The sequence below is a fragment of the Poecilia reticulata genome, chromosome 3, assembly GCF_904066995.2.
Source record: "Poecilia reticulata chromosome 3, P_reticulata-male-v2, whole genome shotgun sequence".
Lineage (NCBI taxonomy): Eukaryota > Metazoa > Chordata > Actinopteri > Cyprinodontiformes > Poeciliidae > Poecilia > Poecilia reticulata.
The window spans coordinates 876,017-902,991 of record NC_088832.1 but is presented as its reverse complement, the minus strand read 5'-3'; the positions used below and the strand labels follow the sequence as shown (position 1 = coordinate 902,991).

The 26,975-nt window shown below is 37.9% G+C and overlaps 1 protein-coding gene and 1 long non-coding RNA gene across 3 annotated transcripts; both read right to left on the bottom strand.

Moving 5' to 3' along the window:
* Positions 1–637: 637 nt before the first annotated feature.
* Positions 638–26,456, bottom strand: adamts17 (ADAM metallopeptidase with thrombospondin type 1 motif, 17). 2 transcript variants are annotated; one of them, XM_081604904.1, is made up of 24 exons: positions 26,096–26,456; positions 23,260–23,621; positions 21,404–21,575; positions 18,901–19,073; positions 18,541–18,624; positions 18,098–18,255; positions 16,993–17,036; positions 16,284–16,389; positions 10,874–11,014; positions 10,569–10,719; positions 9,662–9,763; positions 9,389–9,534; positions 9,033–9,202; positions 8,566–8,693; positions 7,783–7,903; positions 7,240–7,320; positions 6,905–7,062; positions 6,237–6,396; positions 5,543–5,608; positions 4,618–4,753; positions 3,475–3,679; positions 2,971–3,123; positions 1,874–2,018; positions 638–1,725 (listed from the first exon to the last, which is right to left on the bottom strand). In XM_081604904.1, the coding sequence occupies exons 1-24, from the start codon at positions 26,151–26,153 to the stop codon at positions 1,706–1,708; spliced, it is 3,240 nt and encodes a 1,079-aa protein (XP_081461030.1). In that variant the 5' UTR covers positions 26,154–26,456; the 3' UTR covers positions 638–1,705. The 2 variants fall into 2 exon arrangements, with proteins under 2 accessions (XP_081461030.1, XP_008403161.2); XM_008404939.2 differs by lacking the exon at positions 5,543–5,608 and having other exon boundaries at positions 26,096–26,452.
* LOC145551032 (uncharacterized) lies at positions 12,343–16,270 on the bottom strand. Its single transcript, XR_014086788.1, has 4 exons — positions 13,165–16,270; positions 12,850–12,957; positions 12,637–12,741; positions 12,343–12,544 (listed from the first exon to the last, which is right to left on the bottom strand). It is a non-coding gene; the product is annotated as an uncharacterized LOC145551032 (long non-coding RNA).
* Positions 26,457–26,975: the final 519 nt, after the last annotated feature.

Here is a 26,975-nt window from a genome sequence, read left to right as displayed (position 1 = left end):
GACAGAGTGTGAACACATGCTTGAAGGTTCAGCTTCCTGTCCATTCTGAGCAACAACATCTCTACAGCATAATGGTGTGGGCTTCACAATGATGTACAGAGTAATGATTTACATGTGGGCCAGAAGAATATTTAGGACTGACGCACATGTCAAATGTTTTCTGAGTAAAGGAAACCTTGATTATAGAAATTTTACTTTGAAAGGCATACACATTTTCAAACTTAAATCTACCCTCCTCTCATGCTTTGAGGCCCGACTCTTTGTAGGATCAGTAAAATGTCTGACTTAAAAAAAATATGTGATCAAATGATTTTTTTCTCTTATGGTTCTATGTCACAGAGCAACACAGGACAAACAACCACACATCTCTCTAAAGTAGAATTTAGAGAAATCAATCCGTCATGTTTTTGTTGGTTTGTACCTGGAGAGATCCCACAAATACACAGGAAGAACATGCAGAAAGACCCCAGGCTGGGATTCAAACTCAGGACCTTCTTGCTGCAAGGCAACAGTGCTACCACCAGCACCACTGTGCAGCCTGAGATGGAGTATACATCTAGAAATATCAGATGTAGTTGATGTTTATTTTCCGGAGATGTCAAATATTCTCACTATTCCCGTAATAAAGAAAATGTAATAAAATTGTAAAGGTTTTCTTTTATAGGACTGAAAAATATAATTAGGTTTTGGTTACAGAAATTTAGACCAATACATGGGGAAAAAAATATATTTTTTTAGAAAAAGAAGACAGACAAGATTACAGGCAGCAAATAGTTGTTAGCTGAAACTATTAGATAAAAAAACAAACTGAAATGGGATTTCAAAATACTTTTCATTTTTTCATACACATTGACATGCAGCTTTACTTAGATTCACAATCATGATGAAAACATGTTTTCATGCTCCAATCATGAAACATGCTCCAATCTGATGTTCTGCTGGACAGAACAAGCAATTTAAAAACAAAGTAAAATGTATTTGATTATGCTAAACATTACTTAAGCTTAAACTATATGCATTAAGTAATTTGTACATTTTAAGATAAAATCACTTTAAGTGTTTGTAATAAAGGTATACAGGGTTACAGCAGCATTAGCAAAGAAACGTCTTCACTGTCACACAACATGGTTTCATATAATGTTTACGACAAAGTTTGGGTTTTAGTTCCGTATCATGTATTTTTATAGCACCAGTATTTAGACCCAAAACTACCACACAAACCCGTGCATTAAACACAGAACATAAAATCAATCAGGACCTCGTGGTCAGGTGGATCAAGTATTTCTGTTATCGTTTAAATTAAACATAAATGCAGCTTGAGCAAAAGCACCAAAAGTTACAGTTTCTACAGTTTTGATTTCCAAATTTCTTAAATTCTAAGATTTATTTGTCCATAACAATGTAGGATCTGTGCTTTACATTGTAGTTTAATGTTGGAAACTCAGACATTAACCTATAATCAAAAATAAAGAATCAAAGATATGATCAAATATAATGTGCAATTCATCTTAAAGAAAAGCTTCTCTCCTGATGAAGGGGGAAGGATCAACGTCTGGCACAGATCCTCTTCGCTCCACAACTGAAAGAACCCAACTTGACTTGAAAATATCCATTTAACCAGCTGCTGTGAAGGTGATGTATTCTCCGTCAGCGGGGGGCTTCAGAGCAGAGGAGCTATCCAATCAGCATGAGGGTTAATCTTTCTTCAGGCATCAGCTGGTTTTGCTGTAAAAATACAACAAAATTGGCAAACTTGTTGCTACAGTAACAAATCTGTACTCCAAACTGAACTAACTGAAGGAATTGGAAAACGTTGCCGTTTAATTTGCAGCATCTGTTCGACATAACATAACAGAAGCAGATTTTACATCACCTCTGTTAAAGCAGGATTCACGGTAACAGGATCGGTAAATTGGTGGTCTGAGCATTAGTGGGCAGTTGTCGCCATGACGACCGGTGTCTTTATGCATACACTGGACCACTCGTGACTGTAGACCCTTTCCGCATGTGGATGAGCACTGAAATGGCCAGAGAGTCATCCATTATGTTACATTCATTTTATGTTTAACTGTTGCTGAAAAGCGAAGCTTACATAGAACAAAATAAAATTAGATGTTGCTTCAACATTTCTACATAATGTTCTTTTCTCATGATGCATCTGTTTTATGAAATGCAGCAGCAATATAACATGATGCCCCATAATATGATGCAGCCACCCCCGTATCGTTCAGGTCAGATGTTGTTCTCATGTTTACTTGCGTTCCTGTTTTTCCTCAGTTCCACTTTAGTTCTATCAAACAACAAAACATGTCTCCAAATATGAAGGTCTCTGTGGACATTTGCAAACTGCAATCTGTTTTTCTTGTGCTTCATTTGCAGTAATGGCCTCCTGCTCTCTGTGGCCTTTCAGCCCATGTTGCTACAGAACACGTCTCTCTGTGGGTAATGTCTCTGTCTCACTGGCTTCAGCAGCATCTTCACAAGGTCTTTGACTTCTGATCTGGGGTCAGTTATGAATTCTACACTAAAGCAGGTTCATCTCTGGGACACAGAGTTCTACTTCTTCCAGAACGCTACGATGGCTGGCCTTTCCTATCACGACTAGAACTGAACAGGTGTACTCCACACCTGTGAGCAGCTGGATGACCACGGCACGTTTAAATGTTTACTGCACCATGGATAGATAAGTATCTAACAGCCATAAAAACAAAGTGGTTCAGTGTAATAGTGATGCAAGTTCAGACATTTAACTTGGAAAATCTGCTTAAGAAAATCTAAGGCAAAGCGAGGAATAAAGATTGTTTTTAAGTTGCCAGCATTCTCCCAGACAACAAGAATACCACAGATCTTTGTTGATAAAAGACCAAATGTTGCTCATGAGAAATGATTAATACCAGTGTTTACTGATCCAGCTGCTCATCATTAACTCAACTTTAACCATACACTAAATATGTTGACTGACATTCATACCTTGGACCAGTCTCCAAACCTCCATTCAAAGCATTCTACGTCTTCCTCACAGGGTTCTTGTTGACTGGGCTTGGAATCAGGTTCACATCCTCCATCTGGGCTTCTACACCGCACTGTCCGCGTGCGAACACCCCGACCGCAGGCTGATGAACACTGGAAATGGTAAGGAAAATATTATCAAAGCATAAAGGACATACAACATTTATATATTCATAAAGTTCCAACAGCAATATACTAAACTATGTGACACTCAACCAGCATTCAGCCTTCAGGAGGCGTTTCTACTAGGAGACATAAAGACCTTACACCAATAGAAGGTTCACAGTCTGCTCAGACCTTCCAAATCCACCCTAGACGGCTATGAACTGTTTAAACATAGATTATTTAGTATTTTTAACAAATATTGAACTTAGCTCATTAAACCTGCTGTAACAATCTAGTGTAAATTCTGCATTAAGTAGCACCAAAGAGTTCCTCCTCTCCCCCCACAGAGTGTTGGACTACCTGTGACCAGTCTGAGGCCTCCCATGCTGGAAGGCAGAAGTTTCCCTCACAGTCCTGTTGCCCCACAGGTTTGCCCCCGTGGCAATCCCTGTCCTTGGCGTGGATGAGTGAGCCATTTAGTGAGGAATAAACACAAGACACCTGTCTCTGCTGGAGACCGTTACCACAGGAGATGGAGCAGGGCCCCCACTCACCTGCCACCCACCTGTGGAGAATATCTCAGCTTTTATTCTTTCACTTCACATTTTGAGTAACTGAGTCTATGACACATATGATGTAACTTCTCATCAGGTTTTCTATGCAATCTCAGTAATCTTGTAAATACGGGAAAACGTCAGTGACTAACAGGTTCAGTTTAAAACTGAATGATGTTCCTGTTATTACTGACTGATCAAGGCAACTCTAATCTAATTGGTTTTTATCTTTGGTTTAAAGAAACTCTTTGTTTTCTAGAAGTTTGCTCCAGATTAGAGGAGCAGAAAAACTCAATTCAATTCAATTTCCTTCTATAGAACCACTTTACAACAAACACCGTCTCAACTCAAGGCACTTAAAAAATTCAATTCATTCAGACATACATTCAGTTAATCCTATTTATCATCAAGTACAGTTTATTATTACAGGTAGATTCAAAGTTTCTATGAAAACCCAGCTGTTTGAGTCAACCACTGACTTCTAATAATATCATTAATAATAAATTATTAATTATAATAATTGCATCAAATGTCAAACATTGATAGAAAACAGAATGACTTCAGAATGTAAATATCTCTACTGTAAATGTTTGGCTGCAGATGTTTAAAACTGTCTAGTCCAGTGGTGCCCAAAGTGGGTCTTGAAGGGCCGGCATCCTGCATGTTTTAGTTCTCTTCCTGTAGTAACAACCTCCTCAGCATGTCAGTATTCTTCTTAGGTCATCTAATGAGCCATTATTGGATGCAGGTGGTTAAACCAGGGGGAACTAAAACATACAGGGTGCTGGGCGGCCCTCCAAGACCCACTTTGGGCACCACTGGTCTAAGATGTCTAAATGTGTGTGTGTGTGTGTGTGTGTGTGTGTGTGTGTGTGTGTGTGTGTGTGTGTGTGTGTGTGTGTGTGTGTGTGTGTGTGCGTGTGTGTGTGTGTGTGTGTGGGACGCTGACCTGTACTGGCATGGCAGAGTGTTGCAGCGCTGCACCTTGGCCTGGGGCCGGGTCTCAGGGTGACAGTAGTTTTCACTGACAGCCTCCATGCTGTTGTTGACTGTCCTCATACAGGAGACCGCTGTGCTCCTCTCACCTGCATGAAACACAACCATGGGTCAGTTCTCCACTGGTTCTGCAGTCTACAAAGTACCAAGGAAGGTTTGTCTGGCCCAAAAAATGAATACTGAGTATAGGACTGAATCACTAACAAATTATGACGAACAAAATGGAATACTGAAAAACAACTTTAGACTATTTGACTTATTAATAAAAACAAAAACAAATGAATATGGATAACAATGAAATCCCACTCAGCACAGCATCTGATTCCTGATGTCAGGTCAGAAGATGATAACCAGACCCAGACAAACCCCCCACTTAAACAAAGAGACATTAACAAATCTGTAGATGTGTCCAAGCCTCGCTTCAAGCTAGACAAATGATAATGTGATTCAGGATCTTCACTGTATGACGACGAAGTGAGTATATGTGAGAAAAAAGAAAACTGAAAGAGCGAGACAGAGCAAGGAAAACTGGGAGAGCAGATAAGAACACGCAGTTTGGTTCCAGCTCGTTGTTTGAACTCTGCCTTGGATGCAGTCACTGCAAACACATGGCAGCATTAAAGCTTTTATAAAAAATGCTTTTTACATATTTGTTCATTATGTCATTATGTCGTGACAGATAATTTATGGGGAGGGGGGGTGAGTTCCTCTGTCTTCTCCCAGTGTTCCCAGTACAGGATGCAGGTCTTAGCGCTGTCAATCACTCTCGTGTTCACCATCTGCCCCTTGTTTTCTGCTACTCTATAGCTGGTTCACCACAACATAGCCTGCCACAAATGCTAAAGCTAGTCAGCATAGCCACCTAAGACAGTGGATACCTTTGGGCGCCACTGGTCTCTGCTGGAGACCGTTACCACAGGAGACAGAGCAGGGCCCCCAATCAGCTGTGGAGAATATCTCAGCTTTTATTCTTTCATTTCACATTTTGAGTAACTGAGTCTATGACGCAACTTCACATCAAGTGAAGCCTCAACGTAGCCTGACAGAAACACACAAGCAAAAGGAGAAGTTGTTTCTCCTCCATTGGCACAGTGAGCAGCATTGCCTGACAGCTCTAAGCCCAGCCTCCTGGCTCTGATTGGTTGTTTTTGGTCGGCATTTCTTCAGACACCAATAGTAGCTCAGGGAGGAGGAGGAGCTCGAGCTTTTCACTGATTATCTGCCTCATACATTCACAACATGCTTACAGTTTTAACATATATGCAAACAAAAAACAAAAAAAACATATGTCTGTCAAGGTTATATACGTAATGCAGCAAAAAACAATAATAATCACACAGGCCAACCTTTCAGTGAGAAGCATTTTCAATCAATTATTTAACTGATCTATCTCAGCCCAGACATTTTACTGAGGTCCTGATGGAATATGGATTCAAAAAAGGAGTGCTAAATTGCATGAGCAAAAAAAAAACAAAAAAAACACCAAAGAAAACATGCGTATTGCAACTGTGAAAGAACCTGAAGGAGAATGAATACCTTGGCATGGCTGTGTGAATAATGTTGAACTCTTACCTCCTCCACACTGAACAGAACAGTTCTGCCAGCTACTGTGAGCCCAGACATAGAGGTACTCTGGTTCGGTCTGTTTCTCATTGCTCCGGTCCTGGCTCGTGTTCACAGGTATGGTGTACTCATAGTGGATCCCATAGCTCTGATCGTGAAAGAGCAGGACCTATGATCACAACGAAAGAAACTGAAGAAGGCTCAGCAAGCCTTAATGGGCCAGTGACATTTATTCTCCTCATATTGTCCTTTGCTGCTAACCTTGAAGCCTATTTCACTCGTGGATATGATTTTTTTATTATTATAATACTGATTCATGTAATGTCAATTTATTTCAGCCAGCTGTTGATCAATAGTTAGATACATCCATTGATCATCTATACCCGCTTATCCCTAGAGTTATGGTGTGTGGGGGGTAACCGCCTGTCCATTACAAGACAACACAGGAAAAACAACTGTATATACCCATACCTAATGCTCAGCTCACCTACATGACTCCCTCTATCAGTTTTTTGACTGAGGGAGGGAGAACCCACTCTTACCCACCTTTAAACTTAAGTTTCATATTTAGTGAGAGGCTATTGCTTCAACAAATCTTCTTTGACTAAATATAAACACAGAGAGTACAATTTTGTCTCTAGGCATGTGTAACCCACCCGCTCACTGGCCCACCTTACCATTAGGTGTAAGGGAGTTTTAGTTGGCCCTTTAGCAGAAATCTTCTCCCACAGTCCTCTTCTAACGTATCGCACCATGGTCCCAGCCAGCTCAAAGTCTCCCGGAAGCTCAATCTTCCAGTCGCTGTTGATGGATCTCTTGCTGGAGTCCTTAAGAGCTATAGGAAAATTATAGATTGAGTTTTCTGAATAACATATATTTAACATTTACACACAAAGAAGTCAGTATTTGTTATTCATTCCATCCATAAGACAAGGGAAAAGATGTTTTACCTATCTGTTTAAGTACAGATTTAAAAGATATATTTGTGGTGAGTGATCCAAGACATGATTACCCAGAAAGCTATGTAAAGGTTTGTCCTCCATGACTTTTATCCTCCATGCTCCTGCAGGAATCACCACAGCCTCAACGTAGCCTCACAGAAACACACAAGCAAAAGAAGAAATATAAATTAACTGAAGTGAATTATTGTGTAGTTTAAACACAGATATTGATTTGTTAGTTTTGAGAAAGGAAGAAAATGGTCATCTCTTTACACTTTTGCCACATGCTGCTCAGTATATGGGACTGCTGCAAAGTCAGCAGCTGCATTTCTATTAACCATAACATTTTGCAAATTGAAATTACAAAAATAAATTTGCTTCTTGGAAACACACCAATTTAAAAAAAAATCATGTTTTTGCTAAAAGGTTTTTGTGATAGTATGAGATGGTTTTTCAGCCGTATCAAAATAGCTGTCAGGTGTGTGAAAAGTAATTTGTCAAAACAAGAGCTGGCTTTTCAGATTAAAAAAAGGTCAAAGATGGAAAGTATTGTGTGAAGTTGACCCCGTTTTAAATGCATGATAGAGGTCTGATACTAAAACTGACACGCCTACCCATTCCCTTGGTGTAGTTGAAGTCTCCTTTCACAATTTTACAGGAGTCCCCATGTCCATTGCAAACACCACATGTATCTTCCTTTGCTGAGGAGCCAATGATGCCGTCACAGCCAATTTTCTGTTCATAGGGGGAAAAACCAACAGTCACAAGGGAGAAGTTAGAGTCTCTACAAGTTCATGTGTGAATAACCAGAGACAACGTATTTGCGGCTAAACCGTATTCACACAGTCTTCACAAAAAATTAACAGTTGTCATAATTTAGGGTTAATTTAAGACATAATTACATAATTTATCTCTGTTTTTCCTGAACTATACCAAGCCCTTCTCTCCCCCAACATGGTTTGTCTCTTACCTGACTGGGTTTAGTTTTAGTCACATCTGTTAGTTCAAGATCTAAACGTTCCACTGAACACTGGGACTAAAAATCCGTTTATTCCTGGTACAGGTGGCTATGACTGACTGAGTGCAACTTCAGAGAAGATAGTGAAATCTCCAGTAGAACGGTTCTGGTGCCTAACTGTTGTATTTTTGATGTAGCTGGTTTGTAAATTAGCTAAAAATCTGTTTGTTATCTCATTTATAATCACAGAAAGTTTAACTTGTGGCTTCAAGTAGTGTGGGTTGAACAGGCACCTACAATGACACTGGATAATTACTCCAACCGTTTGAAACTCTGGCACTTTATTCATGCAAAGCATCATGGGATATGAGAATATGTTGGATACCTTACCCATGTCCTCATCAGCAGCACAAACTAGAGCTGTCATGTTGATGCGTACCTTACAGCTCCCTTTAATGCAGAGATCTGACTCATAAGGCCCACAGGAAGTGCCATCAATAACTTTGTCAGCCATCAGGACCGGGACATCATGACCCACCGGGCTGCAGAACAACATACATGGCTTATCTGCTCATCCACACACAAAGACACACACAGCTCAATTTTAGCAGGATAAATGAAAGATGAACATACAAATAATAATGTTAAACTACATTACTATGAATAGCTATAAAAAGATAACAGCAGCAGATGAAAACTGACAGTCTCTGTTATGCTACACATTCTTGCTTTTTTTTTGGACTAAGCTTAATTAAGCTTAATTCAGTAGATCAGGACTTTGTAAAAAAAAAAATGATTTAAATACATTTTTAAAACTTCTGACAGAAAAAGCTTTAAACTATAAACCCTTCCTTCCTGCAGTGCACACTAACCATGATGACGTTTGTTTTTGTGTTTGTTTCTCACCATCATTAATGAACGCAGTCAGCACTCTGCCCTTTCTTTTACTAGCATGTTGGTCATAGGAAAGACACTGCAGATCTCTGAAACTCGGGGCCCCTTTGGGACATGGCTGGCCTTGACACGCCTTGTGCTCCACACTGGCTTCTGGACAGTGCTGTCCATCAGGACCGGGCCTAGAGACAGAAGGAGTCAAAGTTATCAATTATATTTAGTTGCTGTCTCCATCCTTTTAATCTCCTGCAGTATGGGTTTTTAATACTGGGAATAATACCAGGTTTTAGTTCGTTTGACTCTTTTTAGCTGGTGACTGCAATATAATGTATAGCAGAAAATAAACACATATGCACACAGAAACATACGGCGGGTTGTCACACTTCCTCTGCCTGAACTGGACCCCAGTACCACAGGTCCGACTGCACATGCTCCACTGGCTCCAGGGACTCCAGTCTCCATCCACATGTTGGGGGATGGGAGCCTTACTGACACATTGTCCCCCTCTGCACCACTATCAAGGAAACATTCATATTTCACAACTGTGTTGAAGTCAGAAATGTCAAAACATTGCACATCCTCTGAGAAAAGGTTCTGTGAAATGATGAGAGGAACATTTGGTGGATTTCTGAGGATCTTACCTTGTCTGTTCCACACTCTGTTCCTTCCAGAGGAGGATCGAGTTTTGTCTTACATGAAGGATCTCCATCTACTAAACACCACAGGCCAGCACACATAAGATGCTGAAGAACCATCAGAGACACACAATAGACAGCGGGGATGTTGTGTTAGAGCCAGTGGAGTCAAAATTGGCAGACATTGCTTCTGATTCATTTTTATTTCATTTTCAATGTAATTTTTTAAAAGGGGCAATATTATATGCTTTTTGTAAAACAATGAAGTAACTATGTTACCTTCAGTTGTTATGAAAATGCTGCATATATCAAAAATGATTTAAAAGACAATGAATATGATGCCTTAAAATTGGACCTCTGTCTCTTTAAAAAGCTCCTCTTTCCAACACTCTGCCTTCAACATGTCATTATGCTGTTTACAACTGTTCAGCAGACTCTCAGTTCCTCCAGGTGTTTGCTAATTGCTGCAGCCGCTAGTCTGGGGGAGCTGAGTGGGGAACGGGTGGGGGCGGGAGCTCGGCTGGGGAGTGAAGCTCCAAGGCGGAGCTTTGAGTGTAGGCGGGGCTTTGTGCGAGCAAACGTTAAGGCACCCTGAATGGTTGCCATGGGAGATTCAAGGATTCTTCCGACTTTCTTGAATGAATCAAAATAACACTGCATAAATGTGTTTGATAAGGGAATAATGTTATAACATGATATAAAGCTCATGATATATCATTTGAACTTAAATGACCCCAACTGGGTCACACAAATATGGGGAGGGGAGTGGCTGAATCTTGCTGCAAGGCATTAGTGTTACTAAGAGACCACCACACAGATCCCCTCCCACCCCCCTCACACACACACATTTTTATTGCTAAATGTCAACTGACATACAGTTGTAAATGATGGCGGAATCAGTTGCATGTAGTACCTCCATGTCAGGGCAGGAAGTGGAATTGATTCCGAACAGGATCTGGCATTGCTCGTCCACACTGTAGTACATCCCTGGAAGCTTGGAAGACAGGTGCATCCTGTAGGGCCTACTAGGGTCTGTGTAGTGTAAGCACATGCTGGCTCCAGATCTGTTTCAGTGAAAGCAATACTCATGTGAGGAATAGAGTCCAAAATATATGTTTGCAAATCTATCCTTGTTTTATTTTGAGTGGTGGTTTTGAGTTGTGCACTAGCTTGTAAGGTCCTGAAGCAAACAATCACTAGTGAGAGACACTTTCTGACCTGAGGAAGTTCTGCAGGTCGCTGCTGCTGCAGGAGGACCATGACAGGTTGTTTGGGTTTCTGCCTTTCACCCATTCACCAGACATGATGTGGGAGTGGCTGGTGCAGTTAGCATGGTCGTCATCATGGCTCATCCCCATGCTGAGGGGGGATCATCAATGCATCACAAAGTGGTTAAAGAGGAACAATCCCAAATACCTGAAATTCTCTTTTTATGAGATATAGCTTTAATACACTTACCCCACTTACCTTTCTGTCTATTTACTTCAGACTAAATTTTCACCCTTCATATTATTCAGTGTTATTCAGTTTTATTTCTTCATCATTTTCTCTTTTCCTGTTTTTATCCAGTTTGCCTTTTTCTTAAAAGCCCAGCAGTCTTCTAATTTCCCTCTAATTGAATTTATTATTCACTGTGACACTTCAGAATGTGTCAGCATCACTTCAACAGATGTGGCCTTTGTAATGAAAACAATCTTCTGTGTCTGTTCGGGATTGAATAGGAAACATTATGTATGTTGAAAATGTATTTAATTTCAACCACATAACAACCTAACTTTGACTTTCTCCTAAACCCCACAGGGGTAGTGTCTCTGAGGATGTGTTTCTATTTTGATGTTTTTCTTCTTACATAATGACCCTGTGGAAAATCTTGTGGCTTCTCTACTCATGCATTACCTTCAGTTTATTTTTAAAATAACCTGGAAGAAGGTTTACTTTTTTACTGACTGGGTGAGCTTCTAAAATACTGAAACGTTGTAGAACATAGCTAACAAACGTCTTGATTTGTCTTGTAACACGTGAAAAAATGTGTGAAACTCCATGTTAAACTGAAAGCTGTTACCCTGACCGGCCTTTCCTTCTGATGTCTCCATGCAGAAACACGCTTCACACAGATTATACTGTATACTCCCAGGTGAAAAAAAAGTATACTTCAGTATACTAAATTTTAACATACTTTAGTATACTTTTATCGATGTACTTAAACTGTACTAATTTAGAACAACTAATTTTGTGCTTAGTATTCTTTAGTAGTATTTAAATAGTATTAAATTACAACTAATAGTATATTTTAGTATACTATACGTACTTTTTTGGAACAACTTCAAGTGTACTTAGTGTACTTAAAGTATACTTTTTAAATATAATATTTCAGAGCTTTATTATTATAGTTTGATATAATTATTATATTTTGAGTGTAATAATTCTTTCTCAGAATTATATTAAAATTATATATTTAATATACTTCAAATATATTTTAAATATACTATTAATATACTACTAATGTATTTAAATTACCCTTAATTTTTATTTTTGATTTCCTGCTACTGATAATAAACTGCAATTTTAATTACTCGTGAAAGTCTTTATTCCTACGTACCTATTTTGTAAATGACATGCATAACTACACTATAATACTTACATTGTTTTAGGCTACAATTACATGAAAAGATTAATTACAGAAGATGTTCAAGGTAATTCAAATATTTTGTTTTATTACCGACATTTTAAAATTGTCCAATTTTACTCACAACTTAATGAACTTTACATAAATTATCAGTTTACACATCAAAAGTGAACACAATGAACATGAAAATTTAAGTGTGACAATAAAACATGAAAGTGAGGATCAACGACAGAACATTCCCGTTCACTGCACCTTACAGAAACCTACAAAAAAGAACAATAGAGCAATTAAACAGAGAAAGCATTTGTATTTTAAAGAAGACAGAAAAAATGGCAAATAAAAAAATAATACTTACAATTTTAAGATGTTGTGGACTCGCCATGTATGTGACATCATAAGAACTGATGATGATTGTGACCGGATGCCTGGGGTGGAAAACATTTCTGGGTGTCTTCTTTGCCTGTTTATGTTAGAAGTAGAAAAAAATAGTCAGCAATGTCATAGAGTCAGTTGATGTTGGCATTAACTATGAAGCTGTTTTAAGTGTGGACTTAAGAAGACAAACTACCTTAAAATCTTTCCATCCATGATCTGAACACACTGATCCTTGCAGGGTGGTGAGGGGGGCTGCTGGTGCCCATCTCCAGTAGCCATCAAATGAGAGGCAAGGTTCACCCTGGACAGGTCACCAGTCCATCACAGGGCCATGAAAGTCAACAACAAATAAAAAAAGAAAGATAAATGTTAGATTAACAAGAAGAGAAAAATTATTTCCAGTTACCTTTAAATCAAATCATGTTTATTAAGCACTTAGTGTTGGTAACATAGCAGTTTTTGTTGTTGAAAATGTAGCTATCTCCTCATTGAATAAAAACAAACTTACATCATGAAGACAATGTGAAGGTTCATCTTCAGAGCTGGTTGGTGATCTGGTGGAGTCAGAGCTTCTTCTGAGACAGAAAGTCTTTAGTTTCCTAACACCTGATTTTTCTGGCTTCCTCTTTCATCTTCATTTGCTTAGACTGCAAACATATGTTGAAGATAAAAACATTGATGAACGAGTTAGAACAACAACCTCACAATATCAAAGTCTCTCTGTCTTATGGAGCTTAATTAAAACCAGGTTAGTTTATGAATTATAAACTAACCTGAAGTATGATAATGAAGTATAAGTCGCAACAAACAGCCTCCATGCAGTTACAACATGAAGCTGAATGATTGCTATAGTAATAATCATACAAGTCACAATAAAATTGATAAAATAATTATTTAAGAAACCAACGTAAGTTATATATCTTTACTGCACTGTTTCTAATTAAATGAAGATAATTAATAAGCAAACTTACCACCAGCTAGCAACACTTAGCAGCCTTCATCCCTCCGGGCTCCTTTTGTGACACACATTTCATTTCCATCGGTTGTTGTCCCGTTGGGTTGTCGTCTAACTCGGACTAGGACGACACCAGCTTGAATTTACCAAAATTAGTAACTATTGTCAAGGCTTCTCTCCTCACCGGTATTTCATTTGGAATAATAAGGACATCCTATATAAGAAGAAAACTATATTTTTTGATTCCTGGTTTACTCATAACATTTTTCTGGTTGACCAATTGTTTAACAGTGATGGCTTATTGAGTTATGAAGAATTTCTCTCCAAGTTTAATTTTCCTGTCTCTCCTGAAGAATATGCAAAAGTTTTTGGTGCCATTTCTACAAAAATCTGTATGTTATTCAAGCAGAAGCCGAGAGTCGGTTATTATTCTCCCATTTTAACTCCCATTCATTCTCCTGTTGGCAAAACATGTCTTAAACTTCTTCCTCGTAACAATAATAAATCGATGAGATCCCTGTTTCAGAGAGAAGTTACCTCTGCTCCTGTAGTTGTACCATATTGGAATCGTTTTCACATTAATTTATCCTAGAAATTGACCTGGCTGCTCCCAAATTACTTTCTTCTCACTAACAAGGTAAAAGAAGTGTCTTTTAAACTCATACAACCAATCTACCCCATTAAAGTCTATCTACAGAAGTTCAACTCTAACATTGATGTAAACTGTTCCTTCTGTGACATTTGCCCAGAATCAGTCACTCATTTGTTCTGGTTGTGTCCTTACTCTAAAGTATTTTGGCAACATTTTTGTAACTTTGTTGACTCAAAAATATCAGCAGGTTTTCATTTATATTGGAAAAATATCTTGTTTAGATTTCAACAAAATGAAAAAATGAATTTGAAAAGTTTCTTTATCAATTTATTACTTCTTAAAGCTAAATTTCACCTACATAAATGTAAATTTTTGAGGAAAAAAACAGACTTTTGAGTTTTTTTGATTGAACTTAAACATTATATATTTACAATTCAACCTTCAACTAATCAAAAAGCAAAAACAACAATATGGACTTGCAATCAACTTGGAATTTTGGATTATTTCTTATGTAAATTCACTGTGACATCTGGCACATATACCACAATTTGTACTATTTTCTTTATGCAAGATTACTTTGACTAATTTTCTTGTCACTATTGTACTTTATGTTCCCCCTGGCAATTATATTTGTTTTGTTTTTGTTTGTTTTTTCTAATATGTACACAGCACAGTTCTATATTGTTGTTTACAAGAAATAAAGTAAAAAAAAAAAGTAACTATTGTCAAGACCCTCTCTACTTTTAAGGCAATATTTTGCGAGTAAAAATGGTGAATTTGAACTGTTATCTTCCCTGCGTTCAAGTTTTTTTTCTCTTTGTGGCGTTTTTTAAATAAATGAAAGTGTGGAATACCGCCACCATCTGGTCTGGAGTGTGAACTGGAGCTAATGCCGTTGATTATAAGGTTTTACATCACACATCTGAAAATTGATTGGATACTTTCTTAAAAATTACATTATGACTATCCTTTTTTTATTGTATGCAATTTTAATAAATAGTAAAAGATTATTAAGGCACTTAAAATGCATACATATTCATTCATAATTTGTTCCTTATACTTTTATTTAATATATTAAAAGTGTATTTTGGTACAATTATGTTTAAGTGTGTTTAAAGTACTAATTTCGAAATTGGTACATGTTAGGTAAATTGTATTATTATCAACTATTTGTTATACTTTTATAATGTTCTTACATTATGTACTCTTATTTGTTTAGTCATATCTTTTAAGAAATGTTTCTGTATTGTTAATTATTCTGATTTCCTTTCTCAGAGGGCCTCTCTGAAGAAGAGCAGTGGCAGCAGCTCTTCACAGAACGCCCTGCTTTTGACCTCTTAGATAGCTGTAAAACTATTGCCGTGAAGATGTACAACTTGCTCTGTTTGACCCTGTGTCAGGTACTGGAGAATCTAGGTTAAGATAGATTGTGTTGTTAGTTAGTGACAATCATTGGCGCTGTAACTTGTGATGAAGTGTTTTTCCCCCCTCCCTTTAGAGTTACAGCGCTCTCTGTGATTAGGGATCCTAAAGACAATAACAAGAGAGGGGCAGGCAAATGTGCTTTCAGAGCGGTAGGAGATTTGTAACTGAAAGCACATCTCTGTCTGTTCTCCTCGCGAGTATTCAGAATCAAACTTTCTCTTGTCTTTCCTGTGTTATTTAATCTGTGTTAATAGGTGTCAACTCTGACAGTACAAGTGTATTTTTAGTATACTTCAGATATACTTATAGGTAGTACACTTAATAATTAGTATACTTAAAGTGTACTTTCACAAATTTAAGTGTGTTTGAAGTATAGCCTACTAAAGTATACTTTTTTTCACCTGGGCTATCACACATTGATTTCAACTTTGGGACATAATCACATACTATAAGACATGCCGTGTTCAGAAAGAGATATTAAAAAGGTATTTTATATTTTAGTCTTTACTTCCAGCATACTGAACTCATACGTTTTTCCTGAAGTTCATCTTTTATTTACGCTGCAGCATTATGACATTTTGTCAGCATTGCTACAAACAAATAACAAAAAGACTTTTCATTCAAAAAGCATGACATGAATCTGGGCACCACCTACTTGTGACCGAGCTCATGAGCAATGGTGAAGGCCAGATTAAGTCCATTGTCCTCTGCTAATACACACTTCCTCTTTGCACTACAAGCACCGCCCAGATAAGCCATACCTGAAACACAAAGGAATTATCAAGTGTGAAAGCATCTTAGTCAACATGTTGCAGGGTCATAACGTCGGGTCATCAATTATAAACCTTTTTATTGAGCGGATCACAAATGGGAACAAAATGAACCACATAAAGAATGCAAATGATTAAATCGCATTCTGGAAAGCTATCCTTACTTTGTGAAACAGTTAGGATGCCCTATGAGAGTCTGAGTGTTTTTCTGTCATATATGGACATATAAGTATTTAACATTGAGTCGTACAATATCGACAAATTCAAGAAATATAAATAACAAAAACAGAGGAAAGTATCTTTTAAATTTTTCAGAAAAATTTACACAAAAAAAATATTAATATATTTTGTGTGTGTTTCATTTTATGTAATCTCTGTGCTCAATTTTAGTTTAGACCCTGAAAATACTTAGTGACTATGTGAGTAACATAATCACATAGACACTATGTGATTATATAAATTGTTATTACTAAAAAGAGACATAAGTTTGTTTCAGTGTATTTTATTTACTGGGAATGGCGTTGAAATTTTCTTTATTTTAAGAATTCCATATGAGAATTGACCTTGAGAGAAGAGGAGGTAAAACATGCTCACCGACTGTATCACAGGGTTCATCTTTATGAACACAGAAATCAGTCCTGAGAGACCAAACAAAGAAATTACAACACTGAGTTATTAAAAACAACAAGTTAAGGTTTAAGACAAAGTAAACAAGGATTTGTGAAAAGCTGTAAAGTTGCAAATTGCTTTATACTAATAGTGTTGATAAATCTCAGTACTCAACTTCTGCCAGAGGCAGAATGGTTCAGGAACAAGATAATCAAAATTACCTTAAAAATGCCTGAATATTTTTAGCTGAGCTGTTGCGCAATTTTAATTAAGCAAAAAATCTTTTTTAAAATAAATTGATAAAACGACATCCCGCTTTTCCTCTAAATTACCTTTTTGCCCTATTATAAATCACCAGCACAGAGAACCAGTTTCTTCCATCAGTTTATCTAACATCTTTCAATCAGTGTCTCACATGTTGCTGGCCCAACAGACAGTTGCAAAAAAAAAACTGGAAAAAAAAATTCATTTTTTTCCACAAACTGAGAGAACATTTGTAAATTGGACTATGAATAATTTAGTGTTACTGTTTTTGTTGATTATCAAATTAAAATTCACTTGTTAAAGTCCCATCACTATTTTTCATACTTCCTGTATCAACACTAGTTGCAGCCATCGGCCATTACTAGAATCAAGAACATCAGCAAGTTCTTGAAAAGTTGCAGTTTCAATACCACAGACATTTCCCATGATTCCTAGAGCTTGATCATTTAAACAAGTTTCCAGTGGTGCTGCCCCTCCACCATGTTGCTGAGCACTGGCAGTCAGCTGGCTGAAAAGGAGCTATCACTCTTCTCCCCCACATGTAGATTTTAATTATTATTACAATCAAAGCCATCCATTGCATAAGAACTAGAGTTCATCCTCATCCCTTTTAAAATAGCACTGACTGAAAAACAACAGCTGGTAAGTTCAAACCATCTGGAGGTTTGATCTTCATTTTGTGAGAATCTACCAGATGTGTTGAACAAATGGAAACATTGCCATCTGTTGGTGTCTGTCTCTGTTTCTGGCTGCTGCATCAAGACTTAATACAACAGAAAGGAGACTTCTAGTGATCTATCTTTTGGAGTAGGTGTAGACTGCATACCTGGTGACCAGAACAGCCGTGTCCACTGGAGGGACGTCGTACCGTCCACCTGTAATGTGGTTGGTACCGAGGTACCGAGGAACTGAGAACTCCCGATGTTGCCACTGACAAAAGCTCTCTAGAGACCTCTGTCCATGGTGGCTTATCTTTAGTTTTTCCTGATGACATAACAGGTACAAGAAATATAAATAACAAAAACAGATATAAATATAAATATATGTAACAATAAATAACAATCTTATTTATTCCTGACATATCCATAGCTTCAGTCATAGTATAGCTTCAAAGAAAAACAGAAAACTGGAAGCAATAACATTAGAAGCTAAAATTATTATTAGCACTTACCCCCTTGTAGTGTTTTTCTACAAATGTCCATAACCATGATCACACACCAAAGTACTAAGGATGTTAAAGTTGTAAAAGGAGATGGAAGCAAAACTTACCGGTCTGTTGTGAAGCAAAACCAGTTTATTGACTTTTATGTTGACCTTAACTCCCAGACTCTTGTGTTGGAACATGCTGTCAACCTGATAACAGTGAGGGAGAAAGCTGAATGTTTTACTTCTTTATAGCTGTGCTGTAAGGCTGAACATGTTTGAACATTATTTGATGTAATTTCCATCATCAGGAAAGCTGACTTTCTGGTAGGAGGATAAACTACTTTTCTCAGTTTATAATAAAAATTATTGTGTTTTCTGCCTAACCTGAGCTTAAATGTGTATTGGATCAACCTTTTGACTGAAATGCCGTAACTTTCCGTTAAATATTCTGATTTGACTCAAAGTCCTTCCTGGAATTCTCACCATATTCATGATAGTAAGCAGGAATCTTTGTGCCACTTCAGCACCGTGGTACTGCACCATGTTGAAGTCTGCCACTACCACGGTCTCCAAAGTGTATGTTTTGTGTAAGTTCATGGTGTTCCTCTTGGTGCGATCTTCTTCACCCAGTTTCGATTTCTTCTTCTTTTTCTGCCCTGCAACAAGCAGGGAGAAATACAAAGATTAGACACAATATGTGAGACAAAAACTGCTCACCAAAACATCCGAAGCACTGAATCTGGGATTTGTTTTCAATCAATGACAAACTTTTAGTTTGCAATCATGTTGAGATTTCTTCAGATGCAGACAATACTGTGCTGATTCATGGCCATTCACATCTTTATGGACCTTATTTTAAGGAATGGTTTACAGTCATGTGTGTGGAACATCAGACATCATTCCACAAGCGTTGCTCACTATGTGGGGAGCATAAAATTGTTGAAAATGTTTGGGTATGCTGAAGAATCTAGAGTTTCTTTCACTGGAAGTAAGAAGCTGAGCCCCACTTGTGAAATCAGCCTGACACCATGATTCCCCCTGGACCAAATGTCACTTTTAGCAAAACACATTCAGGCAGCTGCCTTCTCTTGGAAAATCCAGACCTGTCCATTGGAAAACTCGATAGAGAAGCTTGACTCCCTAATCCAGATCAAATGTTCCATCGGCGTTTAGTCGCTGGAACATTTGATGGGACATGCCATGATGCTTGGCATTGTAAAGCCACACCGATGCTTTATATTGAACTCGGTGATGCAAGGCTTGGATGCAGATGGAAACCATGGAAACCAGCTTTATAAGACTCTCTACAATGGTGTGTAAGTCACACACTGCAAAAACAATAAATCTTACCAAGTATTTTGGTCTAATTTCTAGTGCAAATATCCTAGTAAACTTCAAATAAGACAAACTAATGTACACATAACTTTTTAGCAAGATATAGAGGCTTGTTTTAAGTAAACAATTTCTTAATTGTCATGAAAATGTACTTGTTCCATTGGCAGATTATTTCACTTATAACAAGACATTTTATTTAATTTATTTGTCAATGTAACTAGTACTTTTTTATCACTATTAAGGAATTATTTACTTAATAGTAAATATTAAAAAGTTATATTGAAAAAGTTATTTTAATTTAGTTTGTCTTATTTGAAGTTTACTGAGATATTTGCACTAGAAATTATACTAAAAATACTTGGTAAGATTTTGTCTTTTTGCAGTGCGTTTTGAAGGACTGCAGCCACTAATTCTGTAAAAAGTAATTAACCTCTAACCTCACATCTACTCAACCCATGAGTGATTTTATATGGACTTCTGGTTATGTTAATACGACCAACAGTTGACTGAGAAGCTTTTAGTTGTTATGAAATTTCACCACTAAAAGTAGACTCATGTCAACGCATCATTCAATGAGATGGAAAGTTTGGAGGACACAGTTTGCATGCCTTAGGACTGTATTTTATACACCTGTGGGTGTATAAAAGAATAATGATTTGGATGTATAAACCACCACTTTTGGTGATATGCTGTATGTAGAAAATCAGATAAAGCATATCATAATCCAAAAAGCTCTCGATTTGGGGTTCTTGTTAGTAATCATTGGAAAGGCAGGAGGCAGACATTTTTAAAGATAACATGTTAGGAGAGAATTTGTTCAAAATTAAAAAGAAAATACAGACTGTGTAACTACTTGTCCTGTTGTTTTTCCCATTAATGTACAGCTCTGTAACAACTCATGAAAAATACAGATGAAAACAATTCACTTCCTGAGTACTAAAGTTGATTTCTATTTGTATTCTAACACTACATGTTTTTTTTTTTTTGGCAAAAATGCTATAAAAATTATCATTGTTGCTGTTAAGTAACAAACAAGGACATATCAGCCAGCATCATGGAACTGTAAAAAAGAGACAGGAGGAGAAAGAAATGAAAACGGAAGAAGAAGGACAAGGAGGAGAGTAGAGCAGGACCCAGTAAAATAGTGCCAGGTGAATGTGCAGTGTGTGGGACTGGGTTAGCATGGCGCCTTTCATTAACCTCTTAAAATCAAAGGTTTGTGCTCCAAACTTTTGCTTTGTGACATCTGAAAACAATCTAAAGCAGTTGGACTCAAACTCCAGTCCTGAGGTTTGGTGACATTTAAACGTCTCTCTGCTTCAACAAACCTGGCTCCAGTATGAAGAGCTCTGTGTAGAGCCTGGCTGCATGCTAGTGAGACAGTTTTTCCCATTTATTTCCAGGTCATACCTAAAAGTTGCAGGATTCTGGCTCTCCAGGGACACAGCTGATCTAAAAATGATTAATGCCCCTTCCTGATGTAATAGGTCTGTATTCCTAATATTTGGTTAGATTTTTATTAGCTGCTTATTTGATACAGTTTTGACTGATTGTTGGTGGCTATGGAGTCAGGTAAAAGGCCTGTGTAAACCCGGCTCCTGGGCTGAACGTCAGCCCCAGTCGGCTCCTTCAGCGTCTGGGTGTCTCTTACCTTCTGCAGTCCCACAGTGGATGGGCTGGCTGGCACATTGACCAGTGGAGCTCTTCGGTGAGCACCGGTGTCGGACCAGCTGGTGCTTAATTCCGGAGAAAGACTGCGATGGATCATATTCACCCACAGGCTGGATGAACAGGCTGTCCTCCCCAATCTGAATTAGCCCAGTCTGTGCAGAAACATGCATCAAATGAAAGGTCTGCAATGTGGAGATGCTTCTGAGGAAAAAAGCCCTGGAGCTGTCGGTGCACCTTCTTGTTTCTGTCCTTTAATGTAGCAATATTTGAACTTTTTTTTTCCAAAGAAAGTGGAGTAGTTGTTAGCACATGTGCCTCATAGCAAGGAGGTCCTGGATTCAGATCCCAGTGAGGTTCTCCTCTGAGTACTCCAGCTTCCTCCCACCATCACAACGCATGCATGTTAGTGTAAGTGGCTGTTCTAAATTCTCCCTGGGTGTCAGAATACGTTGGTCTGGTCCTGTGAAGCCCTGATGGAGTGAACACTTGTTAACGGTGTACCCCACCTGGCCTCTCAGCGACCCAGCAAGGGTTAACTGTACAGTTTATTAAATGGGTAGGGAAAAAATGACACATATTCATACTTTGTGCATTTATGTCTCAACAAAGCTGTAAGTTGAGCTTCAAAATGTAAAATGAAGAAACAAAATGAGACAGGAGCAAAAACGGGCTGGGGATTTAGGCTTTACAGTCAAACAGGCTTTTCATCAGCTGATTAAAAGTTTAAGATCATTACCAATGGATAACAAAATACAAACCAGAGCTAAAACATCTTTAGTGGGACCTCCATGTCATTGAAAGTGATTTTGAACATCACTGGGCCTGTCCGTCCGCTTTGAATTAAAACTTTTTCATCTGACAAATTTCCCTTCCTTTTGTTCCTGTACAAAATCTGTAGCAGAGACCTGATCCTGATTCAACCAAAACGCTTCTCCACAGCACATTGACTGCAACTAGAAATTATGTCCATAAATATTATATTGCAAAAATTACTGTTTTCCCATCTCAGCAGGAGTAAATACTTGCAGAAAGACTCGCTCATACATTTAAATAATCTACTATGTTCATAGATAGAAAGTCTGTCTGCATTTGCCATCAGGGGTCACCATGACAATGTGAATGACTAACACAAAATGACCTGAGACAAATTTCTGGATTGATTTCACCTTTTTAATAATATATTCTTAAAAATATAATCAGCTGATGAACACTAAGTTTTTCAATAATTTGCCTATCCAGTCTCTGGTTCGTTTGAGTGTGAGATTACACATAAACCCACACATGTCTGCAGTGACATCCAATCCAACAATGATCTGATTTCCAATTAAGACTGGAAATCATCAATTACATTCTAGATATGACTGACTCCTCCAGATTTACGGGAAACAGCAGCTTTTCTATTTTGGCTCCATCGTTGTTAAATGAAGACATTGAGGAGTTCTCTGTGTGGCCCTGCTCACTTTAGGTTAGATTTAGGACAAGTTAATCCCACAATTCTCCAAGCCCAGAGTTTTAGATTCATAGTTAGACTTTGCTTATTTCATAAAATTAGACAATCTTAAAAGATAGTGAAACTTAGCTGGAATGCTCCAAATGTTAATATTTCATCCAGTCAGAGGAAACAAACATGTTGGTAAAATAAAAGATTACTTTAAACCCAAATCTGACAGAGATATGAAAAATTTGATGTTTAACTATATATATATATAGAGAGAGAAACATATACGCATTACAGGTTAGCCTGTAACCACATCATCTGATTTAAGATGGAATTCATTGATTAATTTGAACATCATGACACCTTATTAGCTATCTGAAAACAAAAGATAGATTTACCAAACCGCCACAGGAGCTTAGTGATGCCAGAGAGTCTGTATGGTTGATGATAAAGCCAGAGTAAAAACAAAGCTGCTTCATGGAAAGATGTCTGACTACTACACTTTGGTTTCTGAGCCTCTCCTCTATTACAAAATCTCTTGAAAGAATTTTGCGGTCTCGTGTTAAATTAAGATACAGACTCCTTCCAAAAGCTGACAGCGACACAATAACGTTCTCTGCCTCAGAATGTTCTTTACTCGAGAAATCCAAGGGCCACTGATGATGGCGCCGCAGCCTGTAGGCGGGATCCTCAGACAGATACGTCTCCTGGCTGGATAGCAGCCTGGGAATCACCTCAGCTGTTTCCACATCAGTTTGAGCTGTGGGCAGAAACAACGTCCAGTTAAACACTGCAGCTACATATAGGCTAGCTGGTAGCTTTGCCTCAGAATGCCCAGCTGAGGATTATCTCAGATAGGCATTCTGTAACAAGTAGACATTAAATTCATTGTTAGCATTTAAATACATAAAAGTCTTCTCTCTTTCTCTTTTCTGTAACCCTCCACACCCTCACCTGCTTTGGTTTTTAAACTGTTCTCCTGAAATCAGGTCCTAAATGACCTTCCAGCCATTTGCAGCAAACAGTGATATGCGATATATTCAATAATTTAAAAAAAATTATATATATAAATTGCGACAGACTGGCGACCTGTCCAGGGTGTGCGCCGCCTCTCGCCCGAAACGTTAGCTGGAGATGGGCACCAGCAACCCTCCCGACCCCACTGAGGGACAAGGGTGCAAGAAAATGGATGGATGGATGGATATATATATAAATATAAATCATTTCTTAAAAAATAGTGGTGCTGTCAAAGTTAATGTATTAATTGCATGTAAACTCAAATTCATTTTAAAGTGGTTAATTTCTTTTGTGTAATTAACGCAAAGGCTTCTACAGATTTTGGACCTTAACTGTGGATCTTGTGATCCAAAGGTTGTAAGTTTGATTCCAGCTTCCTCCTTCCACATGTTGATATGCCCAAAACTACTGAGTGGGTGAATGTGACTCTAGTGTGAAGTGCTTTGAAAATGACTGGAAACACTATGTAAGTTTAGTCCATTTGAACGTTGTTTCTCTGTGAGGCTAATCTTTTTATTCTGTTATTTCATTGATTGTTTTTCTTTTTTCTTTTTAATGTGATTTGTATTTTAAGTCTGTAATAAAATCTATCTATCTATCTATCTATCTATCTATCTATCTATCTATCTATCTATCTATCTATCTATCTATCTATCTATCTATCTATCTATCTATCTATCTATCTATCTATCTATCTATCTATCTATCTATCTATCTATCTATCTATCTATCTATCTATCTATCTATCTATAACAGCTCCTTTCTGGGTGCAGCGCTCTGAGCAGCTGTTAGAGCCACACACAGCTGACAGGAAGAGAAACAGGGAAAACAAATTTGAATTATTTTACTGCTGTACACAAAAAAGCATTACTGTATATGCAGCTATTCACTACTGAAGCAACACTACACTTCCATAAACAAATAAAAAATGTGAAAATATGAAAGCAACAAAGACATGAGAAAGGATCCTCTGTTCAGCCTGTTTCATCTGTCCTGCTTCAAAACTGATTGACTTTGAACAGTTAAGTTAAAGTCTGTTTATCTAAAATAATATTTAGCTTAATGTGAAAAGGTTCTGCAGACTTTTGGTTTTAATAAGTTCCTTCTGATCTTCCACAGGAAAACAAAAGCTGTCATGGCTACATGGGTCAGATGCCTTTATAAAGTCTGACATTTTTCTTATTTTTAGGGGTTTGCATCAAATAAAAAGAAGACTGAATACAGCACAAAAACAAGTCTGATTCGATCTTTCTGCAGTCTGCCTTTGTCAATTTTACTCCATGATAGGAAAAACAATGTTATCTTGTATGTCCATGAGTTCTTCTGGCAATTTTTTTACAGAATCTTGATAATATTTTTCATATTCAGTGATCTTTCATACTCAGCAGCAGAGCAATATTTACAGTATTTGTGTCCCACTGGCATACACAATCTCCAGAAATGTGAAGAGGTGAAATTAATCCAAGATGATCTGGTAGCTTTGCCTCAGAATGCCCAGCTGAGGATTATCTCAGATAGGCATTCTGTAAGTAGACATTAAATTCATTCAGTGGGAAGTTATGTCCAAACTTTCGACAGGTTGTGTACAATGGTTTGCTTTTACACAAATATCTGACTTTTTTGTTTTATTTACAAAATGTGCTTAATTTATTGAGCAAATAAAAAAATAAATCATCCAACTTTTTTATGTTTTTTTATATAGGAGACAATGTTGTGCTGCATAGCAAAAAAAAAAGTTTTGTTCCTTCATGCCACAGTCTAGAGGACAGAGCCCCCAGAGTCTTCAAGCCTATCGACGTCCCTGCCTGACAGAGGGGGACAAAAAAAAAAAAAAAAAAAAAGGCTAGCTCGGATCCCAATGACGTTCAGGCCGGCTTCTTCAGAAACTTGTACAACCTAAACCCAGTGTGCGGCTGAAAGGTCCGAACAACGAATAAGAGCGTTTTGTTCAGCCATACAAACCAAAGCGATCCGGGCCGACGGTAGAGAGCTCTGTGTGTTTCAAACAAAAACCGGTGCTTCGCAAAAAAAAAAAAAGAAACGAAACGAAAAATCTGCAGCCCGACGTTTCCAGACTTCTGTAAACCGCAGCTTTTTGTTAGACTGCTGATCAAACCCGCGTTTGGTCTAACGGGACAACCGAAAGAGAATCACTTTGTTTTATAGCAGATTGACTTTTTCACGCACACACACACAAAAATACAGGTCAGAACTTACCCGTCAGTCCGATGCAGAGCAGACAGAGGAGCAAAGGGGGGACATGTCTGTAGCGCATGATAACAACTCACAAAACGGGACTGATAGGTTTTTATTGTCCGGTACGTGTTTAACCGCTCACCGTAACCATCCAACGGGATAAGTTTTCCTGCGCTGAGGAAAACGGTTTAGTAAGCAGACTGGACCCGCCTCCAGCCAAGGAGCAGCCCCGGTTATGCCTCCTAATTCACTGCTCACTTTAAACCTGCAGTGGATGAGAAAAATAAATGTGCTAAACTGGCCTAGATTAAATCTCAGCATATTTGATGCTGGAGTAATCATCAGTAATCTGAGGCTGGCTAATGATTATTTAAAGGGGCAGTGTTATGTGTTTTCCAGGCACTTATTGTGTCATTTTAGTACAATCCAGTAACTACAGTTACCTTCAGTTGTTGTAACAGTGCTATGACTTAAAAAAAATTGACTTTGTAATTTAATGCCTTGAAATTGGGCATTAAACAAGATTTCTCAAACATGCATGAAAAAATCAAGGCAACACTCCGGGTATGCTTATGATGCAGGAATAACATAACATGATGTAAAGCTCCAAAAAGTTGGTTTTACATAATACTGTCCCATGACCTGAAAACTGCTGGTTAGAAATATCTATAGTTCCAGTCGCTCCAGTTCGTCGCTCTGAAGCTGACAGAAGTTCAAGACTGCTGGCTTCTCTGTCAACAGTCTTGTAGACTGTCTTTTTCATTGCAGGCCTTATGAACTTTCTTCGTCCTTTATTTCTGTTTCTTGCCCTCCTCCTGAAGCCCCTCCACTAACCCTAGTTGGAATGTTTTTTCTTTATATATTTTTTTTTTTCAAATATAAAAAAACTGTTTTTTTTCTC

Excerpts from the sequence above, each read along its gene's own strand:
- adamts17 (XM_081604904.1), bottom strand. The coding sequence starts at position 26,153 with ATGCGCTACAGACATGTCCCCCCTTTGCTCCTCTGTCTGCTCTGCATC. Across the intron at positions 16,390-16,992 it reads TGAACCCTGTGATACAGTCG|GTATGGCTTATCTGGGCGGT; the intron begins GTGAGCATGTTT and ends TTTGTGTTTCAG. Across the intron at positions 8,694-9,032 it reads GACTGCGTTCATTAATGATG|ATAAGCCATGTATGTTGTTC; the intron begins GTGAGAAACAAA and ends GTGGATGAGCAG.